At 43.4% G+C, this 16,424-nt stretch overlaps 1 protein-coding gene and 1 pseudogene across 1 annotated transcript; one reads left to right on the top strand and one right to left on the bottom strand.

Moving 5' to 3' along the window:
• Positions 1–367: 367 nt before the first annotated feature.
• LOC119300147 lies at positions 368–9,565 on the bottom strand (annotated as a pseudogene).
• Positions 9,566–10,119: 554 nt separating this feature from the next.
• LOC119303373 (NADH-ubiquinone oxidoreductase chain 6-like) lies at positions 10,120–10,913 on the top strand. Its single transcript, XM_037580499.1, has one exon. The coding sequence runs from the start codon at positions 10,135–10,137 to the stop codon at positions 10,876–10,878; it is 744 nt and encodes a 247-aa protein (XP_037436396.1). The 5' UTR covers positions 10,120–10,134; the 3' UTR covers positions 10,879–10,913.
• The last annotated feature ends 5,511 nt before the right edge of the window (positions 10,914–16,424 follow it).

Below are 16,424 nucleotides of genomic sequence, written 5' to 3' on the forward strand. Positions count from 1 at the left end.
TATAGATAACTGCCATCTCCCGGCATAAGAAGGAGTGACCCTAACGACAGCCCCTATAATAGTAGACAACACGTTTTAAATCAGACTGGACTGAACGAAGAAAGATCTTTCCACACAAGAGTGGAAGGGATCCTTTAGAAATAGTTCTTAGCTCCAATCAAGCTTTCTCTGCTGTCTAGGATCGTTAGTGCTATAGTGGAGACACTTTTCTCAAATAAGAATGGTGGTCACATTCCCTTTCTAGTGGTAGTCATTGAGGATCTCAAAAACAGGGATCGCGAAAACGTGTCAATAATGACAACGCTGGGCGAAAAGGCTAAAGAAGAAAAACCTGTAGATTTGAATGCCACTTCCTTTGCTAAGATAGCTAGATTTGGATGTCCATTCCATAAGGTATAGCTGCATCTGACACTGAGTAGAAGTTACTAGCAGGATAGACAGGAAGCTCTGAAGGATGTACGATGCTTGGAGGGACAGAAGTTTCCAGAGAAATGGTCTCTTTTGATGGGCATTTGTAGATGATGGTTGATACTGCAAACAATGCCTTCTTGACAGCTCTAGCATCACCAGTTATCTATTAAGCATAAAGATACATTAAAGATAACAATTGGCGGAATATAAGAAACAAAGAATAGATATTGAATAAAGAAAAAAAAGAGCAGAGCCTCATAACCGTCCTAATAGAGATAATACCACGTTCGTCTTGTTCTTTACGCCGATCCAACTCGTGCTTTTTAGGATGGATTTCACACGGAATCAATGGAGGTGTGGGATACGACCCATATCACATTCCTGTGCCATAGCTTGCAAAATCAAATAAATCTATCAAAGCTAGGGTGCCAGGCCTATAAGAATCAGAAGAACAATCCACACTAATGTAACCATAAAGAAATGGCGGCTCTAACATAGATTTTTCTCAATATGTCATGTTGTTGAAAAATCCTGTGGTAGCATGGGATGATCGGCGCTTTAGTTTTAGTTATTGATTTACGGATCACGCATTAACTAATATTTATGGGGCTGGAGACTTTGCTAAAGCATGCACATAAATAGATGAATGAGAGATTACAAGGCAAGGAGATACAGATCTGGGGGTTGACTCAGAACTTGTACATAGGTCAGCTCACTAATGCTTAATAACCAATAAATAGTCAATCAAGAGATATGCACCAGCAAACAACATTATACTGAAATAGTGTATTAGGCGGCAAATGGCACAGAAGAGTTTAGACGATAGATTCTCTACAACAGGTAGGGATCGGGGGTTATACGCTCTTTTCTATAAACAAAGTAGGCTTGTGATTGTCCGCATCCATCACTCAATCATGCAATTCAAAGAAATGGTTTACTTATCTTCTTCTAAAGGATGGAATTGCTAGATTGTCAGTAATATCAATTGAGGAAGAAGCTAGTCCCACTTAAATTCGAAAAGAAGACCTCTATTGTGACAGAAGATTCCTCGCCCACAGCATCTCACTTATTGATTGTGACATAGCTCTCTATCTCCGCTCATAAGAAGATAGCGTTTCATTCACTCGCTCTAGAAACCATAGGAGCTACTATTCCACAGTTTATTAAGATTGGGCACTCACTGGATTCAGGCTTCCACCGTTCTAGCTTCTCTTCGTAGTTCACTAGAATGTATCGAGCATGTTTATCCGGATCAGGAGGCTTTACATAAATTGCTACGATTGCCAAGTCGAAAAATAACCGGGCATGAAAGTGAAAGTGGAAAGAGAAGGGAGCGTGATTTGTTTCAAGAATTGGATGCCCTTGTTAAGGAAATCTAGTATAAAAGGAGAAATTGGGCCTATTTATAACTTTTGGTACCTAACCACCTGAACTGGGAATAATGGCTAAAGATTGAAGGTTCTAAGCCATGTATCAGAGCCGGTTATTTGAGTATCGATGCTGTTGGAGTCTAGCTTCCGACCAATCCACTTCACTTCGAAGGACATAACAGCTTAAGAAGAAATCGAGATCAGGCCCGTGGAAAGCACACACACACGCCTGGGGAATGAATCCACTTTTGCATTCTCAATACTAGGGGGGGCTTCTCCGATCGATTGCTTTAACTGTTATTCCCCAGATTGGTGAAATGACCTTTCGTCTTGCTTCCGTAAAATAATAAAATGTGTTTTCGCCAGAAGAAGAAAAAAGAAGATAGCTCAGTAAATGGCATTCAAGTAAAGTCGAGAAAGAGGCCTTGCTTTCGCACAGGAAGGAAAGAATTGACTCGGGTAAGTAAGCCCTATTGGGGGATTAAGGGCTCGAGTACGATTAGAGCGCCTTTTTTTCTGCTGCGCAGGCTGACCATTTTAAATAGGGGGAAACAGGAGACTGTAGAAGATGAATATGGCTAGTCTACTGCTACTGTTTGATTGGCAATCCTTAGACTATAGGGATGAAGCAAAGGAGCATAACCTACCTGCAACTATGCTTTAAAGCAAAGAAATCTATCGAAATTCTCATTCCAGTCTGAGGGGATATCTGAAGCTACCGATCTGGGATCTCACTCAAATCCAAACCTAGCACTTTTGTATTTATTGCTTCTCCTTTTAGAAGGTCCGTAGCCGAGTAGAAGAGAAGAAAAGAGATTTCCTTATCTGCATGCCAGCTTTCATTCCTACTTTTGATGAAAGAAAGGCCAGTTGCTGCCGACAAGTCGACTAAACTTTCACAACTGTCACCTATCTTTAAGCACCTTCTAGGCTGCTTCCCAACCTAATGCATTCAAGTCTGCCTTCGGTACTGGTACTTCGGAATCAAGGGCCCAACAAGCGATATCAGGAGTCTTTGGCCGAAGAACTCGCGGATAAGAAGGTTATTCCATAACTATATAAAATCCATAGTCACGCTCAGCATGCGAAAGCTTGTAAAAATGACATCCCCTGCGAAAACCAATAGGATTTGTTGGGCCATCGAACACTAGTTTCTGGTTTCTCAAGACCTTGAGGCAAGGGCAGTTACGCAACATTTTCTCAATATTGAATGTGCATTTTTCCCGCATTTTTCGATTCCACTTCTGTATCAGAAATTAGTGTCAAGGGATGGAGTTCCTGTTTCGTTAACTAAGTCTCGCGTTGTTTGCTTGAGGAAGGGACGGCCGTAACTCAATTTCCATTGCTAATCTTACATGTTCCCATGAACAATAAAGAAAAGAAGAAAAGGCTATTCCTTAGACACAGAGGTGGGATTAAGGCATCATGTGGAACTCCAGCAACATAGACCAGATGACTTATTTATTGAAAATAGGTTTAGGAGCCTGATCCTGGAGCTGAGCAAGCATGGGCGCGATCCACATCGAGTGGAACTACTATCACTATATCTGTGGAAGGAAGGTGGAACCTTCACCGAATCATAGTTAGGTGGCACCCATTCCGCAGTGGGCCGACATCACACTGCCGCTTCAATAGCTAGCGGGTAATAATCAGAAAGTGAATCATCAACCACTCATTTAGAAGCCGCTCATGCAACAATGTTTAAGTAAGTCCTTCCGCCCTTATTTTCTTTAGTCTAGTTGTTGGAGGAAATGTGCCTTGAACACATTACGTATACTAGCTGAGCTTTGTCCCTAATCGTGACTAGTTGTTATTAGTTTCGATCAAATTTCCCCCCAGCCGGCAATGCCTCAGCTTCTAAAAATCTAGGAAGCTCTGAAAAAAAGTCATCATTATGAAAAGATACTAGCGCTACTAATAAGGGAAGCGACTTTTTTCTAAGAAAGGAATAAAGTAGAAAACTAAAGAAAGAGATCTTAAGTGGGTCCCGCGAGTAGTTTGTCTTGTTTCAGTCCATACAAGAAGATACTTTCAGGGTTGCCCAAGAAGGGATGGGCCTATCTATTGGTGGTACTAGTTCCGCGGGAGGGGCAGGATTTCGGTGCCGTCAGCATGGGTCCGGCTATCGATCACAGGGGTCTAGATACGGGTCTCGAACGGAAAAGTATGCTACATATTGCTCTGCTCTAGTTCCCTCTGCTTACACCTGGTCAATTCGTTGATCGCCCCTTTTATTTCTGATTTTCAAAAGGGCCCCGCTCTCGTCTCTGCTGACGAAGCCTTTATCTCTGTCTCTGTTATCCTCGTACTTGCTGATCTCTTCGACTGATAGAGTCTATGCTATTGGTGAAGCTGGTTCTACCTCAACAACAGGATCTGCAAATGGATTTTCAACTAACAGCCTCTGCTTCAATTTGTGATGAAAGGTCGACTAGTTTTCACCGAATCTTCAATTACGCACCGGTAACTTTTTTCCATTTCTGAGGTCCAGAGGGGAAGACAAAGTACAGCCTAGTTCAGAGAGTCACGATTGAATCCAGGTTAATTCAGCAGCAGCTAGAGCAATACTCCGATATTGATTTGATTCTCTGCTACCCACCAAGGTAGAAGACTGCTTGATCCGCAAAAGAAGTATGCTTTATTTGCTTATAGAACAAAAGTATATGCTTTTTCAGGGAAAGATAGATGGAATAGGGCATTCAGCAGTTTGAAGAGGTAGCCTTTTTCAGTAGCAGTCTTGTAAGCAAGCGACGTATGTTCAATCTATACTGGCGAGAGTCTTTCCTCTTATAAAGCCTGAGCGCGTTGCATGACTTAATGCCAGCTCTTTATCATACATCTTCTGTAGAACCAATAAATATAAGGGATATGTGTTAGCACATCTTGTTCGTGCTCTGCACCACGTTTTTCCTGTATACCGGCATTTAGCATCCCATCAGTAACCTACGGGCGAGATTTCTTGAGGGGGGCTGGCCATGGTTTTTTAACCCACCCTTTCATTCACTTAAGACCCAAAGCAGAAAAGGTTTGCAATCCATATACAGGAATTTGGTTCCACCGAAGTACAAGGACTAAACTGGTCGACTCCACCGCAGGGTGCGAGATGTTGAGCTTCCTCGACGCCTACTCTGGGTATCAGCAAGTCTATATGGCTGAGGAAGACAAAGAAAAAACGAGTTTGATCGCCCCTTCCTTCTGCTACAAGCGGATGCCCTTCGGTTTGATAAATGCCGGCGCCAAATTTAAGCGCCTAATGAGCCTCATCCTCAGGTCTCAGTTGGGTCCTAATGCAGAAGTGTACGTTGACGACGCCGTCATCAAAAGCCGCTTGGTAGGGACTCACCCCAAAAACACCTCTTTTTTTGCATCTGCTGAGCAGAACCAATTACCAGATCCTACTTCTAAGCTCTATGCTCTACTTCGGCCTTGCTCTCACTTATGGGTAGGAAGGACAATAAGCAGGAATTCATGTTGGCTAACTATTCTATCCAGGCGGAAGTTGTTTTCATAGGAAAGACGGAAGGTTTTGCGCGTTGGTTGTATCGAATTTCCCTTTCTAATAGCATACACAAATAGATAAGAAAGTTACGACGATGATAAGGTAAATGAAAACCTTTGATTTACCTTACCATCAGTTCTGTCTTATCTCTGTGCCTCCTCTAGCCATTTCATAATTGGATATCGTCATTCAAATCTGTTATGACAACTGTTTGGTAAGCAGGGATTCGAATCAAACAATAAATACCAACTCTAAGTGTGATGGATAGTACCTGGTGCCTAATTTCATGGTATCTTTCTTGGCGCCTACCACATGAAAACCCCTCCTTCTTTTGGGAGGAAATCAAATGAGTAAAGGTTTCTGCCGACTCCCCTCAAGGAACCACTCACTACTCAACTTGAAACCACGGACCTACCTCCTGCTTTTTACTTTCTTCTTTGTCCCAATTCATATCGAGCATGTCTTTCTCCATCTATAGATAGAGAGAATATAGGATAGGGGCGCTCAAAGCAAATAGGATTCTGTATCTAATACTAATAGGTACTAACCGCATTCAAGATTGACTTGACCTCTTATTTTGGATAGGCAGAAATGCTTACGCCCTAGGGGTTTAAAGGGCCCACTCTCTTTGGTTGACTCATCAGGCTCACCACCTTTTGGAGCTCATCCAACAGTCAGTCTACTTAATCATAATCATAATCAATCCGTTGCTATTGCTATCTATCGCCATACCCACAAGAGGGTAATTTATCCAACTCCCCGTGCGAAAGCAAGTCCCGCGTCAGCAGTGATTCGAGTTGTTCCTTGAGAGCAGGCTTCTGGCATTCCAAGTAAACATAACAATATGAGAGAGAACTCCGTTCGGCTTATAAGTACTCGATTGAACCAATTGTTTTTTCATTTCCCAGTAGGTCACCTTGGGCCAGCTGCCGACTTTCTAGAAAGAGACAAGGAAGTCGATTCAACATAAGGGAAGAAAGCATATTTTAGGTTTACTCCTTCCATGTCTAGTAGGAGTGCGTGCTTCTTATTGCCTTTTGAGCAGTAGTTGTATACATTCCTCACTCAGTCTAATTAATTATCTTTCTCCCTACCCAAATACCAAGGGAGGTTTATGAGTCGTATCCTCCTTACGAGATAGCGGAAGTAGCATTAGCGGGAAAAGTAAGCTCCTTTTCAAGCCTTCTCTTTCGTAACCTTTGATTAGTTCCTTAGATGCCCTTAGCAAGAATGATGCAGCAGCAAGAAAGTCTATTTCCTCCGCCTTTCCAGAATATAGCTATTCAAATAGAACAGTATAAAATGCAATCCATAAGTCATGTTGGTCAATCAATGACAATGATAAGCTCTATAAAAAAAAGAGTCTATTGCTCTTCGACACGTTTTATATCTACTTCAGTCATGCTTTATTGGAGTTATCTGACGCCAAGGAGGAAGGAATAGAGATTAGGATCCTAGCCTTGTTCCGTTTGAAGTTCCTAAGAGAGGTTACAAAGGAAAGGGATGCTCAAACCAAGGATTTGGAGTCTTATTAGTGCATCAATCTACAGAAAGGTAGGGGGGCATACCTGTGTGAAAATGGAGTGTAAAGCATATTCTAGATATTTCACTTCGAATTTCTTCCTCTTAAAAGAGTCAAGTCCGCAGGGTTCCCTAAATTCCCCAGGAATCAAGTGGGACCGGGAGATCGTTGTTCATTCGGTGGTTGGCCCTCCCCCTAATAAGTACCTACCAAGAATTGGGCCAGTTAGTTCAAGCGGTACCGAATCACAAAGAACAGTTGAGTTTTCTAATTCATCTATTATTCTATTTTTTGCATTTCTAGAATAGCGTTGGAGCCGGGACACACATTTCTGCCCAAGTTCCAACAGCAAACCAAATACGTTATCGTGGAAAATGAGTTTCGCCAACACAGAAGAGTTTGTGTGCTTTTTATTTTCACATGATTTTCACATATGTGATGGTTGGTTGGGAGGGTACGGCAAATGACTCTAGAATCTTTCTGGATACAACCACTAAACCGGAAAATGGCCACTATCGTCACCGAGAAAATACTATCTTGTGGACTCAGGCTCTACGTTTATGCCTTAAGGTCTTTCTCCTTACCGTGGGGAGCGGTACCACTTGCGTGATTCTAGAGAAGAAGGCGGTGTCCCGACCACAAGGCGGTTAAATTCCACTGGTGCTTGCTAGCCAGTCAAGAACGACTCGAAGACCGTGGGAAGGTCTTCACGCTACGCCGAAGACGACGATGGCTCCATACCGGGTGGTAATACACAGGTATAGGATTTCCTGTAATGATGTGAAACTGTATATTTCATAGAAATAGCTCAGTTCGAGAGGAAGGCGGAAACAGTTCCGGTTTTATTAACCTGATTCCTATTCATTTACCGGTAAAGGAAGGAATTCTTATCTATTTCTCGAGGCAATTATACTCATATCGACAATATGAACTGCATGAGAATTAGCATATAGAAAGAAAGCTTTACCGAATACAGGTCTAGTAGGTATAGAGCCGTAAGCGTGGTGGGGGTGCCGGTGCTTAGGCAGATGCCCCATTGTTCATGATGTTGCAATGAATCCAGTGGATCATCCTCATGGAGGAGGTGAGGGGCGCACGAAAGGAGGTAGACCTTCGGTGTCACCTTGGGGAAAGCTCACCAAAGCAGGATTTCGGGCAGTAGTAGGGGTGGTGAAACTTTAGATGTCAAATGCCACCAATTTTTCTGCTCAAGTTAGAACGTAGTTTTTCGAAGTGAATTGGCCAGTTCCTTTTAAAAGGAGACTGGTTTCTTTTTATAAGCGATTGGCTTCACTTTAGATTTTTATCGTAATTTCTCTTTGATTTATGGGTTGTTATTTATTATTTTGATTTTTGATAAACGAAACGAATCCAAGCCCGACAAGTAGAATTCCATTCGGTACCTTTGGGGTTTTCTTTTTCCTTCTGGATGACGATGTCACCGCGTCTCCTTATTGTTATTGCGATGGTGACGAGGAACAAAGGGCCGGGGAGATCATCGAAATTACCTCTAGCCCGGAGCCAAAGGGGGTCGTCGACACAACGCCAACCCTGGTGGTGGGGCACTTCGAAGGTCTGGAGACCCTCCTTGAGATTCCCCCTTTACCGGAAACGCCAGCCGCAGGTCCTTCCTTAGCTCCAGAAGAAAGGGAGCAAGCCCCCTCTATTGGCCTAAACCTCGATCCATCCCAGAGTAGCCGCCGGCTGGACGGCAGCGAACGGGGGGCAAACTCCTCAAAACGAAGTTGTACTTTGTCTTTGGAAGAATTGGAAGAATCGGACTCTAAGTTTAAAGTAGGAGTAGAGTCTTTAGAGGCTCGCTTAGAAGGAATAAAGAGAAAAAAGCAACTGCAAGCGTTCGGGGCTTCTCCTTTTGAGACCGCGAAAGCAGAGCTGGTTACGTCCATTGGGGAAAATTCCCAGTTTCGTGTGGGACTGCTTTTGTCTCTAGATGTCAAATGCCCCTTGACGGGCAAACGGGAGGCTCTCGAAAAGACGATAGAGGCCATCTTGAAATGCCAAGGGAAGCCCACAGACTCCCTAGCGTCTCTACTCGACCTAAAATGCGATCTCGAGGACCCCGAAAAACTCGAGACCGCTCTCCGTCCATATTTAGGACGGTTAGGGCGATTTTTTAAGAAATAAAAACCTTCTGTCGATTTATCCACACTTCCATGACTTCTAGAGGAAAGCTAACTGCTTGCTGGCTAGGAGCTGTATGAGCGGTAACGTCCACGTACGGCTCCGTGAGAAGGTGGACGGAAGTGGCCTTGTTGTACCTCACTCCCGTCTTCAATGGGGTCTGCTCTTTTTTTTAGGAGAGTATGCCAATATGATCTTAATGAGGTGCGGGGCTTTGCATCTGACATTCGTTTGGTTTTCCTCTGCGGGAGCCCGCGTCCCGGCCTTTTTGTGCAATAAACCCCTCCGGCCGAAGACTAGTGATAGGTGGTCCCACGGAGCTTTCAGAGAAGGGTAGCCTAGTGTGTAAGCACAGCAATGAACCATGGCGAACCCTCAGACGACCCTTCTAAGATAAGGGGGGAGATCCTCAGTAGTGGTGACCCTTTGACTCTTCCACTGACTTATATATGTACCGAATGCTCATACGGGAAAGTGAACTCCTGGGTCTGGAACCTGGGGGGGTTGCTCCGATAAAAAATCCTTTCTTTCTCGTCCACTCTAGGGGGTGCGGACACACCTGCGCGGATTACAGGTGACGGTTACAAGAATGGCGGGGAAGTGAAGAGTACCCGACGACATTCAGGGATGAATGTAGACCCATCGGGCGGGGATAATCATTCCGGTCCTGGGAGAGGTGGCGACACCAGTCTGAGCTGAGGGAAGCCAGCCAATTGAGTCACTGAAACGACCGCAGGAGGCGCACCCTAAGCCCAGCTTCTTGGAGCTGCTATTGCGAAATACGGCTTCCTTAATATCCAAATTTCAACAAGGGGGCTGGGCTGCTCGCCTTCATAGAAAGGCGACCGGGCCTAGATTAGATGTTCGCCTTTTTATAGAATAGAAAGAGAAGGTAAAGGGGGGGTTGGAGATTCTTTCAAGAATGCATGGCTTCCTCCTATTCCGCTTCAACAGAAGCCCTTAAAATCCTGCTGCTATGGCAGCAAGGGTTATCCATTTCATAGGCGAGGGTGGGGGAGAAGCAAGCCGAACCTCTGATCGACCCGGACACGTCAAAAATTCTCGGCGCCGAGAGAAAGACGAGATTCAGTAAGTAATTCAGTGAGTGCTTTCTTTTATAAGAAGAGCGTCGGCTTGGAAGAAGAAAATGAAATATGAACAACCGCGCTGGTTGTAATAGATCGACTTGAATGCGTCTTCTTGCTCCAGCATTCAAGTTCCATTTCAAGGGAGGACGACGTACCATGATACTTTCTATTTTGTCGAGCCCTGCTTTGGTCTCTAGTTTGATGGTTGTACGTGCTAAAAATCCGGTACATTCTGTTTTGTTTCCCATCCTAGTCTTTTGCGACACTTCTGGTTTACTTATTTTGTTAGGTCTCGACTTCTCCGCTATGATCTCCCCAGTAGTTCATATAGGAGCTATTGCCGTTTCATTCCTATTCGTGGTTATGATGTTCAATATTCAAATAGCGGAGATTCACGAAGAAGTATTGCGCTATTTACCAGTGAGTGGTATTATTGGACTGATCTTTTGGTGGGAAATGTTCTTCATTTTAGATAATGAAACCATTCCATTACTACCAACCCACAGAAATACGACCTCTCTGAGATATACGGTTTATGCCGGAAAGGTACGAAGTTGGACTAATTTGGAAACATTGGGCAATTTACATTATACCTACTATTCCGTCTGGTTTTTGGTTTCTAGTCTGATTTTATTAGTTGCTATGATTGGGGCTATAGTACTTACTATGCATAGGACTACAAAGGTGAAAAGACAGGATGTATTCCGACGAAATGCCTTGGATTCTAGGAGCCATATAATGAACAGGACTATTTCTCCTTTTGGCCATAGCCATAGAAGAAGCTTCTCCTCCGGAGCGGGGGGACCGCCTGACAATTACAAAGAAACCTTTAAAATGTGGATTTAGTGCTCAGAATATAAGGATTTCCCTGGCTTAAAATGCAAGATAGACAGACTTCTTGCATTCCTTCAGCCTAGGGAGATCCTATTCATGGTAAACACGTTCCCCCGGGACTTTCCTCTGCTCGAGATCTTAGAACCCCAGGATATCCGAAATATAATTGCTCACTCGTACAAGCAGTGGAAGCCACCCAAAAAGGGAGGCTAGTAATTTTTTTTGGTAGGTTTGTATTGTTTCTCGAATTGGTAGGTTTCTCGAAGTAGTTTTAGTAGGTTTCTTAGGAAATAGAGATGCCGAGGCCCCTACTTACCTTATGGGTAGGTAGGGGGAAGGAAGAGTGGGTCAGAGGGCTTCCTTCACAGTGCATACCTCTCTTTCTCTTTTGAGTTTTTCTGGTCGCGCAAGATCTTTGGTCTTCCCCCAGAACCGATGAAAAAGCGGGTCGCTTCTTATGGACTCACTCAGAATGATTCTTTTATATCTAAGGAAAGGGGATGACATTATCGCCATTGATTGAATTCGTACGTCTATCGCTATCCCGGGCCGAGGAGAGGGGGTTTCGGAAGGAGGAAGGCTCGTTTCATTATCGAATATCGTGTAGAACTCACTTGCCCTGCCTTTTGCTAGGAGAGTGTAGTTCGAGCATTCTATTGTGTGCTCGATCCGTGATACGCAAAGCAATCTCCTGTTTACTATTGATCTAATGACAGTTGATTGAGACTTGCCATTGTCGTCTTTCGAAAGCGAACTCTTATCTGGTTGCACTCGGGTTCTCCTGTCGACTTGTTTTTCAATAGTAAATCACAGGCAGTATGCCCTATTTGAAAACATGCAATGAGGGTACGAGCAACACTCCCCAAACTTGGCATGACTCATCGCCATCTTGTATTCATGATCTTACCTCTATTGGTCACAAATGCATAGCATAGGATCGAGTGGATCGGCACCCAATAGGCCAGATTTTCCTATCTTTGATGTTAGAAGTGATTCCAATCTATTTTTCTATAGTGATAGTTCACACATTAGCAATTAGCACTGCCTCAAAGCAAACATAGGAACTAGGGAGTTCATCGAGAGAAAGTCCCTTTAGTTTCGTACTTCCCTGTTTCGGATTTGCATATGTCTTTAATCGCAATAGTTGTAGAGAAATCCCTCAATCATGGGACAATCCTCCAGGGCAAAGGTACTTCCAAAGCTCAGCAGGTTCATCTGTGCATGAAAGGAATGAAACAAATTCCATAGAAAAAATAGGAAAATCCCCACCGAGATCGGTACCTATCTAGATCCCCAGCTTCGACAACAAAACTCCTTTGCATTTTGCGACCATTCCCGCGAGGACTACGATTCGGATTATCTAATGTCATCCCCAAACAGAATTACACCTCTTAAGAGGAAGGGACGGCCCTCTATCCGGTGTGGGTTCCTACGAATTATTGTATGGTTCCAGATCCAGGTCCCTCTGCCCTTGCTTTTTGTTATTCCATAGGGGTATGGATTGAAGTAATCACTAATCCAGGAAAGATGGATCTTTAGCTAGAAAAACGAAAAGCCAATACGCCATGTATCAAAACAATAGGGATAGGGGTAGTTGTATACCACCTACGAATAGGAAGATCCTGGGTTTTGTAAGAAAACTACGAATAGGAAGATCCTGGGTTTTGTAAGAAATCCAATTTCATCAATTGTAAGCACGGTAACGGCAGTGCTCCTATCCAACGGCCGGGGATCTATTCGATTTCTCAATTTGCTAATGCCGATAAGCTTAGGTTGTTAATTCATCGTCTTGTGCTAAAAAGGCACCCTCCTATTATGCTAACAAAGGGACGGATAACGGCAAAGCGGAACAGCAATAGCGAAAGCAGGTACAGTAACGGCGCAATCCCTAAAAAAAGAATCAAAATAGAGAAATTTAGAGCGCTGCGAATTTCCTTCTTTTGATAATGCTACCCACACAGTCACGGCTCCTATCCGGTCACCGGGTTAAACAATTGATTCCTCTCAACGCATCCCTGCGGTAAAGAGTAGTCGTATTCTTTTGAGAATTCTCTAGTTGTATTCAAGCAAGAGTCCTCGGCATCCTACGAAAACAAGTGCTAGGAATATCAATAGTGTTAGCGTTAGCGTCCTGGCCTTTGCTTGGGGATTCCTCTATGGAATTCCAAACATGACATTGCTTTGCCTTTGCTCGTCCCTTTGATTCAATCCTTCTTCTCCTCGAAAGCTACAACTAGAAAATATATTCTTCTTTGCCGGTGCGAACCCTTCTTTTGAATAACAACCATTGGCAAGACCAGCGAAATCCGAATACTAATCCGAGGAAAGCCCATCCCTACTTCCCTTTGCTGTTGTTCCTCGAAATCCTCTACTAGTCATTGGTTTCAAAGCAAAGGTATCCGGTATAGGGGGTCGTGGGCAGGTTAGTGTTTCATTTCGATAGGTGATAGTGGTATACCCAAACCATATGGTATAGGTCTCGGAAAGGAAAGTAAATCAAGTCCATCTTACAGGATTTCTTCACTTGCTTGGGCTTAAGCGGTACCAGTACCCGGAGAATAGTTCCATTCTCTTTCTCCACATGACACCCTTGTGTTGTCAAACTAATGAATCCCTCTCCGCCCCTGCTCCGACAAAGCAATAAGCACTAGGGTATCCACCCACCCGCCAGTTCGAATAGCCGGTTTCCTCCCCTTCCGCTCAAGCTAAAGGTTCTGGGCTACGGCTTCTGGTTCCGTATTCCGATTCGTCTTCGGATAGCATTAGAAAATCCCTTTCATGCCTTGCCAATACAACTATTATTTTTCTTAGCCGAGGAGCCTTTGGAAGTACCGTTGTTGGATCGGATTGAGCCATTATAGGATCAGATAAAGATTCACTCTTTGCCAATGCCTGCTTCCTTGGTTTCCTACTTTCTGCATCGAAAGTGACTTTTTGCTCAGTATCGAGAACCACTTCTTCTCCTTTTCGAGGCGTAGATCGCCCGTCATCTGATTTGCTTCGTCAAAGCGGATAGCATTATGGAATTGATTATATTCGTAGAAAAAGCACCCCTATTTAATAAGTCCTCGGAAATGATCTCATCCAGTACTTCTCTCAGCCTATTTGCCAAGACTTTGGAGCATAGCTTGTAAATGACATTGCACAAAGATATCGGCCTATACTGTGAGATTTCTTGGGGGTTCTACTGTCAGCAGGTGCACTATTATTTACTTCACCGCGTACTTAAAGAATTGTTGGTAGCAAAGAACAGCACCTGATAGAAAGGATGCTAACCAAGCCTCTTTTGTTTAAGCAAGGCTAAGCCAGAATAAGGGGTACAGTAGGCTGGTGACCCTGACGATAGCACTAAGACTGCCTCGGGAATCTCCTCAATCGTTGAAGAGTGACTCGGGAATTGAATAAAAGCACTGATATCCATATAATCCTACAATTATGCTCTATTCTCTTGAAGAGAAGACACTTGAACTTCGTCATGTGCTATTGATCCTTTTGAACCTAAATTCACATTGGCTCTTTTTGGCATACAGCTTTTGTTTTTCTGTGAAAGTCCTCCTTCCTCTGGACAAAGATTACATTAGAGGTGCCTCGACCCGAAAGAGCATGATACAATCAATTAGGACGTAGCTCTGCTACAAGAAAGGATAGGACTTTTGCCAAGTCTAGAGTTCGACTTCTAAAAAGAGAAAGCCACTAACAAAAAGAAAGAAAAGAGGAGGAAGCTGGACTTACCTCTGTTCGAGATACAATGAATCGAATAAATAAGTCTTATGGATGAATGTTGAAGACGGACGATACAACCCTACTAAAAGTCACAAAGCTCACTTCGCTATCAGGCCTAGCAGCTGCTTCATAATATAGGTGAGATAGATTAATTGATTGTTTCTTTTTTTTGTTATAGAATTCTAAATCGAGCATTAGTTTGAACGACATAGAAAACTCTTTTCCAACTAAGCACTCTTGAGCATCAAGCAATTATATGGCTTGGATTCGGTCTGTTCCATCTTTTACCTTTGGAAAAATAAAGGGATTGGAGCCGCAAATCCTTGTTGAAGAGGATATCGAGCACAAGAGTGAAGAGTGAAGAGTAGAGGGCGCATTGGATGTGCGCTCCCTATAAACGATGTCCCACTAGAAATGGATCTTCGGAAAGAAGAGTGTTTCTCTTGATATTTCTATTCTATTCTATTTCTATAAGTGAATTATTGATCAAGATCAAATGGAGAAAATGTAGATGTGAAACTATGTTCTTTGAACACCTTCTTCCATGCTATTGAAGCTGGCAAACAGGGGAGTGAGTGAAGAGAGAAGCCATGCCTCTTTCGATGTGAGGCAAGTGATGAACGAGTAGATGCTGCCCTTAGACCAATTTTCTCTTTCGATAGCTGACACCGAGATGGGCTAGGCTAGGAAACCTTATTCGAGACGATAGGGATGGTAAACAAAGCGATGGGGTATACGTACGAATTGGAATACAAATGAAATCATTGCCTATAAAGATGAACCCGTTAGCGTATAGGAACAACAGCATATGAAAGTTGGGTGGATACTCCTATTTAATTGGTTTAACCAGAAACAGAGGATAGGATTCGAAAAGTCAACCGGAAACCGAGCCCTAACCTTTAATTGATGAGAATTTCCATACCCCTACTACTCGTATGTATTGGCGTGGGTTCATATGTAAACATTCGTATTGGCTTAGCAGAGCACTTCGTATCCCGCCACAACCGATCCTTTGCTTCCTTCTCACTCAGCTTTTTGACTCAACAGTCGTTCCCCCTGTTACACAAAGCTACGTATACAGGGGTAGTTGTTCATCCCTTTTGCTCGTGACATATCCCCTCGCTCTGTCTTCTATTCCTTCTGTGCGTTACGTTACTAAGGCCATCGGTCTTATGGAAAGAGAAGGCATATAATCGATTCTTTGACCGGCTTTGCTTCTTTCGTGATTCACGTAGATTGGAATTCACTTTCTTTAGGGCATGGCTAGTTTCGGGTTTTCTAAAACCATCGCCCAACTCTTTCTTATTCAGACACGCCAACTGATATGTTGGATTAACAAGCTAGGGAATAATTGGGGCTTATGTGGACCCCTTCCCTTTAATTTAAGAAAGAGGTCTTCCTAGCTGACTTGAAACTAGATCTTCTTCCGAGTTTCGTTCTCTATGGCTTGTGAATTGCTGTACTGCCTGTTTCACTCTCTTCTAAGGGATCTCCTCCTATGGAGGTATGTAAAGTGGGTTCTATCGCATTTTCCATCTTAGGGCGAGCAATATAAGCAATTCTGGTATCAACAGATACATTGTTTGGGAAAGAAAGTGAAAACAATAGATCCAATTCTGGGTTTTGGGGATGGATTTCTCACAACCCTGAGGTGCTTGCTAATCTCTCGGACGAGTCGATGTCAATAGCAATTCTGATGAAACATCTTAAACATCTTTAGTGCCTTTTGCCTTTGAGCTCAATCGATCAGAAGAAAGGGAATATAACCTGCCCCTCATTGTCCTTCAATCATGGTGCAATGAATATCGTAGATAGAGTGATTTCGATCTCATATA

This window comes from Triticum dicoccoides, chromosome 5A (assembly GCF_002162155.2).
Source record: "Triticum dicoccoides isolate Atlit2015 ecotype Zavitan chromosome 5A, WEW_v2.0, whole genome shotgun sequence".
Taxonomy (NCBI): domain Eukaryota; kingdom Viridiplantae; phylum Streptophyta; class Magnoliopsida; order Poales; family Poaceae; genus Triticum; species Triticum dicoccoides.

Excerpts from the sequence above, each read along its gene's own strand:
- LOC119303373 (XM_037580499.1), top strand. The coding sequence starts at position 10,135 with ATGCGTCTTCTTGCTCCAGCATTCAAGTTCCATTTCAAGGGAGGACGA.